This window comes from Amblyomma maculatum, chromosome 5 (genome assembly GCF_055883805.1).
Source record: "Amblyomma maculatum isolate TAMU_Amacu chromosome 5, ASM5588380v1, whole genome shotgun sequence".
In the NCBI taxonomy this organism is placed as follows: Eukaryota; Metazoa; Arthropoda; class Arachnida; order Ixodida; family Ixodidae; genus Amblyomma; species Amblyomma maculatum.
In genome coordinates, this window is record NC_139348.1 from 27,968,845 (window position 1) to 27,981,756 (window position 12,912).

The following is a 12,912-nucleotide window of genomic DNA, read 5'->3' on the forward strand; positions in this document are numbered from 1 at the left end:
TGGTGCCACGGCTCAGCGCGCAGTGACGCTGACCTTGCGAAGCGCCTGGCGTAGTGTAGCTCTCGCTACAAAAACAAATACTGATCAGCAACTAAATCGAATTAAACCGTGATTTCGCATGTCTAACTCGGTTTAACCTTAGCTGAATCGCTGCTATAATCTATATACATGAACCCCATTTCGTAAAGAGTTTGGCAGGAGTCCCTTGCCGGCAGCTTCTATGCTTGTGTAGAAAGGATATAGTGATCACTTGCCAGTGGTTGTCCCGTGTTTACCCACTTTGCATCCCTGATACCATTCACATGTACCCGTTCCACGATATTTAGTGTTACTAAGCACAAAGACAAGGTGAAAGGAACTCGAGTGACGGACTGGGACCGCTTTCGGAAAGTCAGGAATGACACAGTGAACGGGGAAATCGAAGACTTAGGAGCCTGGGTTGAGGCACTCAAACAGGCCGTGAAGAGTACCACAGAAGAGGTTCCAACGGAGGAGGAGGGCTCTACGGTTGACTCCAGATTGTTACATATGTGGGAAGCACATGCGAGTCCCCTTCGGAGGTGTAGGAAACAAAGGCATAATGGTGTCCTCCGTAGAAATATGGCCAAGTTAGAACGAGAAATCGAAAAGTACACATTGGAGTTGCAGTGCAAACAGTGGGGGCAAATTTGTGACCGGATGAATGGGCAATTCGGATGCAATAAAACATGGCAGTTGTTGAGGCACCTTTTAGACCCGGCGGAAACCAAATCTGCCCAGAAGGGGCAAATGGCTAGGTTAGTGCATCGCTATCAAGGTACGACTGGGGAGTTTATACATGAACTCCGAAGACGTTACATAAACGCAGCTTGCCGGATTACTCGGGAGAGGAAAACCTTGAATTAGATGAAGACTTTACTGTGGCGGAGGTGGAGTTTGCAATGGGCCAGCTTCGTACCACGTCAGCAGCGGGTCCGGACGGGGTTACTAATAAAATGCTGAGGAACCTGGATTTCAAGTCAGTGGGGGCACTCAAGAATTTGATGAATAAATTTTGGATGGCCGGGGAGATTCCGCCAGAGTGGAAGCATGCTAGGATTACATTTCTTTCTAAAGCAGGGAAGAAGCTCTGAATTGAGAATCTGCGTCCCATCTCGCTAACGTCGTGTTTAGCCACACTGAAGGAGCATGCGGTCCTGAACAGGCTTTAGGGTTATGTAGAGGGCAAGGCGTTGATACCTGAAACAATGATTGGCTTCAGGGCTAATTTATCAACGCAGGACGTCATGATACAGCTCAAAAAAGACGTGGTTGATCCTGGGTACGGCACGGGCACCAAGGCTATCTTGGGGCTCGACCTAAGGCCTTTGCCAATGTTACCCATGAGGCAATATTGAGGAACCTATCGGACATAAGACCGGGGGGTAAAACCTTCCGGTACATCAGATTGTTTCTGGAGGGTAGGACTGCGGATATTCTAGTCGGAGAAATGAAATCGAATCTCTTCCCATTGGGGGGCAGCGGGACACCGCAGGGGTCGGTATTATCACCGTTCCTATTTAAAGGGACACTAAAGAGAGAAAGCAAGTGGGTTTGCATCGATAGAATGCCAGTTCCTGATTACAAAAAGACCACTCTTACTGAAAACAGAGCTGTTATAAGGTAGCAAAGAAGAATAACAGAAATACAGGTATCGCCACCACAGCCAAACGGCTGAGGCTCGCAACTATAAATCACGTGACGCGCTAGGGATCCCGGAGGCTGAAAAATTTGAATTACGTTGAATGTTTGAATGCGGTAGTACGTTTTTTCTCAAACATGATAACACGCTTTTATCATACGTAAACGACGGCGAAAATACAACGTAAACGTTGCAAGGCCAATACAAAAATATACTTAGGGGCGCCACAGGCGCCCACTTCAGTTTTGGTTATGTTTCGGCTCAGGCATTTCCTGCGCACTCAGATTGTTTCTTTGAACCTGCAGCGCCCAAATTACGAGCTTGGAGCAGCAGATGCGCCTTGATGGTTCCCATTTTAGCATTCGGAGGCAGGAGCGAGCGAAATCCGCTACCGCCGACACGCTCCTTCGTTCACACTTCTGCGCCAACATATCGCCGCCGTTGCCGCTTCGACTGCGACCTGACCGCTTGACTGCAGCTACGTACGCCACGAAAAGCATACATATGCTAAGTACCGAAGGAAGAACGCATTATCATTCAATTGTTCACTAAATCATGGCACATCTGACCAACATATACTGCGTCAACAAGACCTTCAACGTGCTATGTGCAGGCGTCGTAAACAAAAGGGGCATACATGCCGCCAATGCCAAGGAGAGCGTCGATATATTGCGCTCGTCGCCCGGCGAAAAAAGGGCCTAGGGTAAAAAGTAAAAACTAAAAATTACGAAGCACCAGAAATACATTACAGAAGGTTGAAATATCGATTTGTAAAAAAGGAAAAAAAATGCCAGAAGTGGTGAGACTCGAACACGCTACTGCTTGCTCCGTAACGCTCGGCGCTAACCGCTCGGTTACGCCGCGCATCAAGAAGCTTGAGAATATTTCTAGTTTTTATGTCATGGCCCCATTTACAGTAAAGTGTTTCTGCTGCCGGTCTAAAAAATACTTCTTGATCATCGGCGCATGCTGCTTGCTTTCACGTCTTGCAACTAATGTTCTGGATGCCTATACTCCGTTTCATACATCAAGTGCAACACTACCAAAGCTACAGCTCTTGTTTGCGCTATCCGTATCCGCGATAAAAAATTGTGCCTGCTCTTGACGAGAGAAAATAATAGTTGCTTTGTCTGCAAGCTTAATACATTTTACATTTGCCATGAACTTCATAAAAAGCACCTTTTTTAGTGAGAAATTGTCGGATTTGGCTAATTTGTATGTTTTTTTATGTAGTTTTTGGTCGTGCCGCGTTTTGCTGCCCCGCAACCTTGCCAGCTGTGCCACCAGATGGCGCTGGCTGTGCCTTCCGCGCTGCGCATCTCTTTTTTTGAGAAAATGGTTCTTTGGTACGCATTTTTTCTATAAGATCCGCTCTGTGAAGATGTTTAAGCATGCGAAGCATGTTATTGCAAACGTGTATGCTCGGAATAGAGCCCGTTTCGGCAGGAACCACTCGCCCACAGAACGAGCGTGTAGTGATACGCCTCCTGTTTTTTTCCTAGCGGACTGTTTGCGTAGCTTTCGCTGCGTGGCACCTGATGTATGAAACGGAGTATATGCGCACTATATTGTGCAGTGGATCCAATTTCACAAGTGGAATTTAACAGAGCTGGCAAACGTAGTGGCGCCGGCACTTCGGTCATGTTCTGCTACCGTGGACGTAATTTTCGCTGAACACGGAGCTGTAGCACAAACCTTGAAGGAAAAAAGTGCGACGAAGCTTCAAAAATGACAAGCGCAGCAGCGAGGACACTATTTTGCTGGTAACTAAATCTTATTTATATGTAAACATGTCAGGAAGCGTTGGGATGACCGAGGGCTCGGTTTGCTTATACACAGTGCAAGAAGGAGCACAAAAGCTCAATATCTCAGCAATTATTCGATTTTTCGCTGCCGGATATGCGGCGACAGTGCAACCAAATGTAGTTTATTAGATTTTCATACCATATTTGGCTGTCTTTAGTGTCCCTTTAATGCATGCGGGCCTGCCACGTCTTATGCGCTCGAATATTTCATTATTGCGGGACGATGGATATTAAAGGGACACTAAAGACACCCAAAGATGCTATGAAATTCTATTAAACTGCATTTGGTGACACTGTTGCCGCATATCCGGCAGCAAAAAATCGAATAATAGCTGAGATATTGCGATAAGAAGTTGGAGTTTTTTCTTGTTCCCGCCGGTCGAATTCAAACTGCTGCTTCCAACTACGTAGTCGGGGTTCCACCAATGACGTAGGTGGAGACTCCGTGATTGCTGGCGCGCAGGCAGCGGTGCAGTCTAGCACCGCCGAACTGAAAGCATGAAAACTACCGCCGGCCGTAGCCCTCTTGCGGTGCAGCCTAGCACCGCCGAAATGAAAGTATGAAAACTACCGCCGGCCGTAGCCTTCTTTTCGCGTTTCGCTAACAGCCATGGAGGAAGAAAAAACTAGGAGGGAGTGCCGCGGCGGAAAAGTGAAGCCTAGTCATAAAAAAAATAATGGAAAGAATCATGGGAAATTAGCCGTCACGTGGTACGACAAGCGGTAGCCGGTAGCTGGTTTCGGTTGCGGTTTCGCACGCTTCCCTCTGAAGAAATGCCTTCGCGTGGCCTTCGCTACGCGACGCCTGCACTAGAAACCTGAGGCGCGCGCTGCGAGCAGGCGATGGATGAAACTTTGGACTTTTAGACGGGCTAATCCCGTGGGGGCTGCCGCCGTCGCGCAGTGCACCCGTGTATTTCGCGAAGTATGGCTGGGTCCTCTCAGCTGCGCCATATGAAATGCCTGCGGGGCTCGGCGCACAAAGACGAAGCACGCGAGAACAAAAAGAACGAGGGGCTTCGTCCTGTCGTCCGTTGTGTTCTTGTCCTCTGTCTTTGTGCGCTGAGTCCCGCAAGCTAGCCCACCGAAAAGTACTGCCATATGAAATGCTGCGTGGCGGCCGGGATCCAAGAACTACACGGATATACCTCGGGGCTGTCGCTCCAACGGTGAGTATCCTATCTGTTATGCGCACTCCTGGAGAAACGAAACGTTTGTTTGTCCGGGCATGTGCATGGATTGTTCGAGACGAAAATCGTTTGATTCATTTAGGAAATGCAGACCTCAAATACACATTGTTACGCTGAAGCCAGTTCCCCGGGCATGCAATGTTATGCCGAATTCGTAGTCTCCCTGACGATACCAAATATGAAAAGGCCAGGTGTAGTTACCACTAGTGTGCCTATAAACACGGAGTACAATGCAACAATTGTAAACAAAGTAACTTATGTTTTACGACGAGACGCACAACTTTCGGCAGACCACTCCGATAAGCTTTCCGCGGGGACATCCGAAGTCACTAAACAATACCATGTACTTTGGTGCATTTGAGTCTGGCAACTATGTTGGCTAAATTCCCAAGAATCCTTGCGCGCAAGAGAGAGAAGGGAGCGGCGTCAGAGGATGTTGGCTTGCGGAGGTTGCACGCGCTCCCTCCTAGTTTTTTTCTTCCTCCTTGCTAACAGCAGCCACCAGCCACGGATCCCGAACCCAATAACGAAGTTTTGGCTGCCACCGCTGGCCTGCACTTCAGCGACCTCAGCCCTATAGAGCGTGCGATGCTTTTGAGGGCTCAGGCGGCTGGGCTAGCGGGATATCAAGAAGAGCAAGAGCATACAGCAACAGACGAGATGGACGAGGCGCCAGCATCGACTGCAAGCGAAGGTGCCAGTGCGGCAGCTATAATCGCCGAAGCTCCGTCACGACTGATGAGTACGGACTGGTACGTAGAGATATTTTGGAATTCTTCTACAGTATTCCTAGTAGCATTGATTGTGCAGCCGGGCGTATCGGTGTATTGGCTAAGCGGGCATACTGAGCTGCGTGTCAGCCAACATGGAACGCAGTGCAACGTTAGCAAGCCGAAAGTGTTTTTCAAGGCCCCTATTTGGTGCGATCGAAATGTGCGCGGAAGTAACGTCTTTATACACAGTTTCTACTCATGATAATAAACCCCGTACGCATTTACCAGCTTGGTGGATCTCCTTTATGTAGTTCGTATGATAGTACAGTACGAGTGGTTAGCATAATTGTTCGTGAGCTTACCCAACACGTTTTGTCTTTTTTTTAATGCGGAAAGCCTGCGTTAATAACCCTTGGGGGTTGTTTTCTGCATGAACTATACCTCGGCTGTTGTTTTTAGGTGCAGTTGCGGACATTGTCAGGTCCTCGACAATTTCAAGGAGCTCGAGTGTCTGTGCTGCCGCGAGATGGACCGTGTCGTCACGGCTCATCCCGAAGGCTGCATCACGGAGCACCCGGAGTTCAGTCTTCTGTGTCTGAACACTACCGTACTCCGCGTTGCGTACTTCGAGCTGCGTGCACAGGGGGCAGACATGAACGACGATATCCACAAGTGAGGTTCTGTGTTTGATGCTGCCTATAGCCATGCCCCGAAGGTTTTACGCTGCGCCAGATTACGGGGAAGTTGTTTATGTCAAATGCTATAACACTTCAATTGGTGCTCATGTTTTGTTGTTTCCCAGAAGGTACCGCTACACAGCGTACCGCCAGTTTGTCCGTTGGCTTTGGCGTCGCCTGGGGAAAAGAAATCGTCTCGTCTTGCCAGCTTGTGTGGTGGCCAAGATAAGGGCATCATTTCCAACAGATGCACCAACGGGATTCCAGTATGCAGAATATTAAGAGGCAAGTAAAGTCAAATTCAGTTTCCTGTAGTGTGGTTTAGATACTCTACTGCCAAAGGTAAGGGCAGAAAATTTTACATGGCTTGTTATCTCATCCTCGAGTTGGCAGAGGTGACATTTGCAGGTGCATTTTAACAAATTTATGCATTGTCGTTGCTGTAGCTTGAAATGCAACTGAATCAGTTCCTTATTAAAGTTACGACCTTGTTATTGTTATGATTCCTGTTGATGGGGCGTTTGAGGTACTAGGCCAAGGCCTTGATTCTGTGTGGAATGAACACTCCTTGTTTGGAGGAAGAACAAAAGAACAGAAGATAGAACAAAAACGATTTATTGCATTTATACAAGGGATCTTATAAAGAGCACTGAGAGGCGCACTCGCACAAGAGATATAGAGAGAGCTGAGAAAAGCACACGCACCACACAAGTCCTCATACCACGACACAGCAGCACACAGACCTGCTCATGACAGTTGCCTAAAGAGACCTCGAGAGTTGTGTAAATGCTACTGTTTGCAATGGCCAAGCCACCGTGATGTCGGTGCGCTATGCAATTCGATCAGTTGACAAACGTACCAATAATTACCTTTTTGGTGCCACTTTGTGTTAGTTCTGAAAGGAGCGTATCTTTGAGTGCAGATCGTTTCATACTTCAGCCCGATTACTTGAGGTGCCATTGTGCATAGTCATTATTCAAAATGCCTTCATTCTAAGGTCAACAATAGAGGCCTTTTTCCTCCAGTGATCACAGTCAAGTTGAAAGCGATGATGGCTTTGAGATGTTGTGGTCCATGTCTGACCCTTTTCCCACAGCTGCTTGTAGCACAGCAGCCACTTTATGTTTTAGCAAAACGCCTTTTATGGGCTTCTACCAAATCTGCCTTAGTTGGTCTGTCCTGCACACTTTTTGAGTATGCAGGTCCCACTCTTGGTTCAGTGTGTTCCAATGCTTCTTTGAAGCTAGGATGCAGGCAACACAGCTCCATGACCTTTGTGTGCAGATCCTGTGCATACCCTGCAATTGACAGATGTTAATCTTTTAGAAGTTATGTGATATTAGGAAGATAGTGGAAGACTGGAAAGCGTGGCGTGATATGGTCCATAGGGTCATGAAGAGTCGGAAACGACTGAACTGAATTGACTGTTATTAGCTCGTATTTGTGTTCGTCTTGTCTGTTAAGCTTGTCATATTGTTATTTATTGATTGTTTTTTGTCACGTTTAATGTGTTTTTTGGCAGGAGCTGCCAACTTCGGTCTCTCGTTTCACATGGGACGGTTATGTCAGGATCGGCCTCCTAGAACCCTGGCATTCACGTTACCCCTATAGGCCACTAAGGCACATTCATACGGCTTGGTTAAAGCGGGGCTTTAAATGTGGGCTGAAGAAGAAGGAAAAGAGAAGAACACTAACTCACCCGCAGCTAATGCTCTCGCTCAATATTTGGTTCAGCAGCGTTGGACCTTTGTAAGTTCCTTTCTTTTTTTTTTGCGAAAGTCATCTATCAAAAGGCGCTTGCTGCTGTCGCGTGTTTCAATGATTTTAGTGGCAGTGGATGCCGCCCGCCTCAATCACCCATAGCATGTAAAACGAACATACTGGAAACGAGGCTTGCACAGCCGGTCAAGCGCTGGCACTCTGCCCGCCAAGTCGCTCCCCCCCCCCTCTCTATTTTAGATCTAATGTCAAAAGGTAAACACACCATGATGATGTATCGCTGCGCAGCATCTTGGCGCACTGCTAAGAAATGCGTTGCATTGTGGAACACAACCAAAACGAAGGGACGCGCCAACTACCGATGCCCTTTTTTTTTCAGTTATTCGGCGAAAATCGGGGGGTGGGTGGATTCATTATGCGAGTGCGTTATTACGCGACTAAATATGGTACACTTACCATAATTCAAATGGTTTTTGTCAGTTTTTCAAGGCCATTTGATAATTAAGACATCAGATAATTCGAACATTCGAACTTTATCCCCGGGTCCCGTGCAGTTCGAATTAACGAGCGTTTACTGTATTGTGTATTTTTTGCAACATGTACTGAGAAGCTATGTTTTCTGTATATTAAAATATTTGAACCTGCGAGCCTTGCTTCCTATGATTTTAATACCTACCATACAAACCACTCCAAAATAGATCATGCAAATCACAATAAACTTGCCAAATGTTGTTGCCGTTTTTTGTGGGGTGACAAATGTGGCACCGTATCTGGCCTTCGAACTTTTTATGTGCCACTTCGGTGCTCCAACAGCTGTTATGGCCTGGTCTCTGTCACCATTTTCGTTGAAATGGAGAGCTGCCAGAAGGGTACTAGAAAAGTAAAGAAACATGAATTGAGAAGCATCGCACACTATCACAGTGATGCAACAAATCTATTTTGCTTCAGTTATTGCACAGCTAAAAAACGACTGATAATTTTCTGCATATGTTCGTACTGTTACGTGCTTTGTACGCACGGGGGGGGGGTTTATTTGCAGGGATCAGTCCAAACAGAATTGCGGCGAAGGGTACAAACACCCCTCTGCCCTTGCTCTTCTTTTTCTTCCCCGCTCTACCCGACCATTCTTATTCTTCTTCCGTCGACGTTCTGCTAAGGCTCGTGATATGTTCCTCCTTGCAGACGGAGCCCGTTGGGCGAGTTACATAGAACCTCTGGAATGAAATCGTTTGAGGCGGGCTACATGCACCACCTGAGACTGCCGTGACCGTCGACCATTCGCAGTTATGCATGCTATAACATAATTCAGATCACTGATGAGCTCTAACATAACAAACTGTCCGGTGTAGTGTGACAGCAGTTTTTGACAAAGACCACATTTACGGAGAGGTGTCCACAACCACACGTAGTCACCAGGAACATAAGAAACTTATTGGTGTTGGATGTCATATCGGTTCTTAGAACGTTCTTGTGAAGATAAAATTCAAACTCTGGCCAGCTGGCGAGCTTCTTCAGCTCTGCAGAGTGTGGTAGCAAGAAACGGTTCGTCATGAATAATATATGAATGACAATATGTAGTCTTACCGAGCCTTCATGCCTTCATATGTGAATGCTGTAGATTTGGGGGCGAATCCATTCAACACATTATGGAAGGACTCCAGGCCGTACGTCTGGGCTCGTGGTGAAAGCTTTTGAACGTCTTTCAGAAGCAGTGGTGAATTTACCACAGCCTCCACTTGCTTGTATGCAGGGGATTCTGGAAGAAATGTTGCACATGATTTTCTTTTGTTAGGAAACTGAACAAAAGTGAACATTCAACATTCATGCCCAGCAGAGCGATGAGAGCTAGCAGTGACATTTTCTTTGAACGGTTTCGATTATACGCAGTAGATGTCTGCTCGCAGAATAGGTTTGGTACTAAGAGGCCATACAGTTGTACTTACCAGCAGAAAGCCATGCAGAGCTGGTCAGAGGCCCATGTAGGCACCTCGGATAGGGCTGTTTGTGCCCTTCATGGATGTTCCTAATGTGATTCAGCATGCTCTGCCATGCTGCCTGCAGTAGCTTGCCATCACCACCACAAGCACAGGCACACCAGTATAAATGGTTGACAATTGGTTGCCTCCATTTCTCTAAATATGTGCAACCAGATTTTTTGGAAGCAGTCATCAGTTTTTTAGTGATGCCTGGAAAAAACAATTTCCAAAAAGCTGTTGGAATGCCTAAGTATATATCTAGAGATGTCAGTAAGCCTTGATTCAAGATATTTCCTGTATGTGTAGCAGCACTTGCTGTTCCTGCTAACAATTACAAGGCACTAGTCATCCTTTACCAACTGAGATTAGTTGGTTAGCTTTGCAAAACTTAGACTGCTCCACTCAACATATTAATTTGAATAAGGTGAAAATGTATCCCTACCTTTTGCTACGTGCCAAACATCAAAGTAGTGAGTAATGGACGGGTGCTGCTGCATGTGCTTTTTAATTCCCGGGTGTCTGTCAGTTATCAATGACTGAATTTGAATTCCAATGGCCGAAAAAAATGCAAGGCCTCTGATAAGGCCTTCTTTTTCCATATGGGCACTCGCTTTCACTGCATCTGTCTGAAAACCGGAGAAAATCAACTGTCATCACTACACTACTGCCAACAAAAAAGAAGAAATAATAAAAACATTACACTAAATTGCCAAGAATTTTAAAAAGTGCAGAGCTTATTAGCAATGTCATGACTTCTGTTCACTGTTTAAAGCAATGTGTTTGTGTACTTGCCTCTCCAACTTGCACTTGTTCAGTATGTAATATTTTTCCTAAGCTGGGGCACAAAAATGAATATGTGAGGAATTTCGCACTGTAGCCGGGCGAATCGCAGCGTCCATCACCACACAGCTCCACTTCACTGTCTTCTAGAGATGCCAGCAATTTTTCCTGATGCTCATCCCAGACCTATGAAGAATGCAGAAATTGGCTTCAGTTGGACTCATTGTGTGTTTCCTCCACTTCATGGGAGTAAAACATGGCATTTCAATTCGAAATAGTAATCAAGTGCCTAAATTGCGCTTGGCTTGCTGCACTGGGTTGAGTTGATCCGTTTCACGAGAAATCAACTAATCAGTAGATAACAATAAATCAAGATGTGTGAAAAAACTTACAAAATGTTCCTCTCAGCAGAGAAGGGCATAGTTATAGTACCCGTGGAACCGAAGAGTTGGTCAAGAAATTTTTTGGGAGACATTTTATTTAAAGTTACCATGCACAATGTGCCTTTAAAAGATGTCGATTACAGGCATTTTGAATGCATATTAGATATTGGCTATTCGGCCAAGCCTAGGCACAGGCCAGGCCCGCAATGTCAAGGCCGAGTCTGGCCCGGGCCCTGCAAAACAACAGTTTTTGGGCCGAGGCTTTCAGGCTGGCCCGCGCACCTGCAGTGCTCTAATCTAGAGAAGAGCCTGCAGTCTGCACGTTCACTTCATACAGCTTACCCTCACAGCCAGTTACATTTATCGACAGCAGTTTCACTCCTTCGGCCTTTGAAAACTTTGGCCATGGCCTTTGCAGCTTTATTTCTTATAAATATGGCACACCGCAGTGGCTACCAGCGAAGAAGCTTTTGCATTAAAATATTATCTTATGGGTGAATCTAGAGTAGTACACATTATGTCTGATGGCCTAATACGGAGAGTGCACTATAATATAATAAAGATGTAGGGAATTAGTCTTTGCGCTAACTTGAAATTCCACTGAATGGGATAAAGTTAAGCAGTTGGCAGCGTGCAACTTTGAAATTGGTTGGAATAATATTCATGTCCAAAAGTAGCCATGCGTTCCGCAATCATTTGATAATATCTGAAAGCAGGCTCACTGTAGGATTTATGGCTTGTGAGTTTTCTTTGTGTTGTGCATTGTAAACTGGGGTTGCTTATTGTGAAAAAGGACAGGTTGCACACTTACCATGTTGACTGCAGGGAAGAGGTATGCCTTCTGGTAATTAAAGAATGTCTGTTCACTGATTGATTTGACTTTCATTAGCTGCATCATCCTGAGGAATTTTGCAGGACTTGAGCCAGAAAAAAGTAATGCAGTGGCAAGGTCAATGTTTCCTTTTGGCTTACTTGCAACAAGTGGCTGACTGGACCAAGAGTGTGTGTGTCCGTAGGGGCATTCTGTCTTTGCACTAATGCAAGTACCCAGGTAGAACAGTGTTACATTGCAGGTACGGTGGAAGCAGGTCAGGCAGACTTTCAGCAACATCATGAGACAAGCATGGGCGACTATATAGTAGCTGCTGTTTTCAGCATCTCCATTGCTTTCGCTGTCCCTGTAAAATAAGATGGTTTTTGTAAATTCTGTAGCTTTATAGAGGAGTACTGTGTTCAAGTGTTCCTTTATGCTACTGGGTAATATATGATTTGTACTGTTAACAATGACGGCTTTCCCACAAAGATCTTATAGGAGTCTACGTAACTATCATTATTATGTAAGCTTAGTGACACTAGCTTCTTCTCTTATAGTGTGAATGCATGTGCTTGTGTCGATCAGTTGTTTTACACCTTTCAAAAGTGAAACAGCAGGTTGTATTTTCAGCCAGAAATTTCAAAGCACAACTTGGTTATGTATGTTCATGCGGTCCATTGTACTTACTCATCTTCCAATGTGTCGTCTGACGTCCACGTAGAATCATTTGGTTCATACATGTCAGAGTCATCACTTTGGACGTGTACTGGTGAAACGTCGGGTGACGTTATTGGGCTGGACTGCGGTTCATCCAGGCGAGGACGTTTCACTGGTGTTGAGCTAGGGAATTCTTGAACAAACGTAGTTTGAACTGCTTGGTCTTTTTTTTCCTTGAGTTCATTGTTCACCTGAACCGCTAAAATTAAGAAAACAAAGTACTCCATTAGACACTTTGTAATATCAGTGCAGAAAATGCCACATCAGTTAGTGTGGTAGTTCATGTCTGATAAAAAAAGAGTGGATAGGCATTCAACGTTAATGAAATCATTTCAGACCTGAAAATTATTATTCTGCCTAAGCACCTGCAGGTACTGAATGCAAACTTGTGCAAACATGCCAATGTGATTTACTTTTGGTAGCATGATGTCTTTTCATTTACGCTTCTGATTCTTTCCGTTGCAATGATCATCATCAA

At 45.6% G+C, this 12,912-nt stretch overlaps 3 protein-coding genes across 3 annotated transcripts in view; 1 reads left to right on the forward strand and 2 right to left on the reverse strand.

Annotated features, from left to right (window-relative positions):
* Positions 1 to 7,151, reverse strand: part of LOC146187900 (uncharacterized) — an 8,923-nt gene extending 1,772 nt beyond the window's left edge. Inside the window, exon 1 of the mRNA XM_084603056.1 lies at positions 7,117 to 7,151. Within this exon, the coding sequence (XP_084459182.1) occupies positions 7,117 to 7,121 (5 nt within the window). The 5' untranslated portion in view covers positions 7,122 to 7,151. The remainder of the gene's footprint in view (positions 1 to 7,116) is intronic.
* Positions 4,997 to 6,558, forward strand: LOC146187901 (uncharacterized). Its single transcript, XM_084603396.1, has 4 exons — positions 4,997 to 5,029; positions 5,151 to 5,407; positions 5,828 to 6,040; positions 6,171 to 6,558. The coding sequence occupies exons 1-4, from the start codon at positions 4,997 to 4,999 to the stop codon at positions 6,325 to 6,327; spliced, it is 660 nt and encodes a 219-aa protein (XP_084459522.1). The 3' UTR covers positions 6,328 to 6,558.
* A 2,193-nt stretch (positions 7,152 to 9,344) lies between the features above and the next one.
* On the reverse strand, positions 9,345 to 11,801 carry LOC146187902 (uncharacterized). The gene is made up of 4 exons (XM_084603055.1): positions 11,715 to 11,801; positions 10,183 to 10,366; positions 9,708 to 9,950; positions 9,345 to 9,520 (listed from the first exon to the last, which is right to left on the reverse strand). Exons 1-4 carry the CDS (start codon positions 11,799 to 11,801, stop codon positions 9,345 to 9,347), a joined length of 690 nt encoding a protein of 229 aa, XP_084459181.1.
* Between the last annotated feature and the right edge of the window lie 1,111 nt (positions 11,802 to 12,912).

Excerpts from the sequence above, each read along its gene's own strand:
- LOC146187901 (XM_084603396.1), top strand. The coding sequence starts at position 4,997 with ATGTACTTTGGTGCATTTGAGTCTGGCAACTAT. Across the intron at positions 5,030-5,150 it reads CATTTGAGTCTGGCAACTAT|CAGCCACCAGCCACGGATCC; the intron begins GTTGGCTAAATT and ends CCTTGCTAACAG. Across the intron at positions 5,408-5,827 it reads CGACTGATGAGTACGGACTG|GTGCAGTTGCGGACATTGTC; the intron begins GTACGTAGAGAT and ends TGTTGTTTTTAG.
- LOC146187902 (XM_084603055.1), bottom strand. The coding sequence starts at position 11,801 with ATGATGCAGCTAATGAAAGTCAAATCAATCAGTGAACAGACATTCTTT. Across the intron at positions 10,367-11,714 it reads TCTTCCCTGCAGTCAACATG|ACAGATGCAGTGAAAGCGAG; the intron begins GTAAGTGTGCAA and ends TCCGGTTTTCAG. Across the intron at positions 9,521-9,707 it reads CTCTGCATGGCTTTCTGCTG|AATCCCCTGCATACAAGCAA; the intron begins GTAAGTACAACT and ends CATTTCTTCCAG.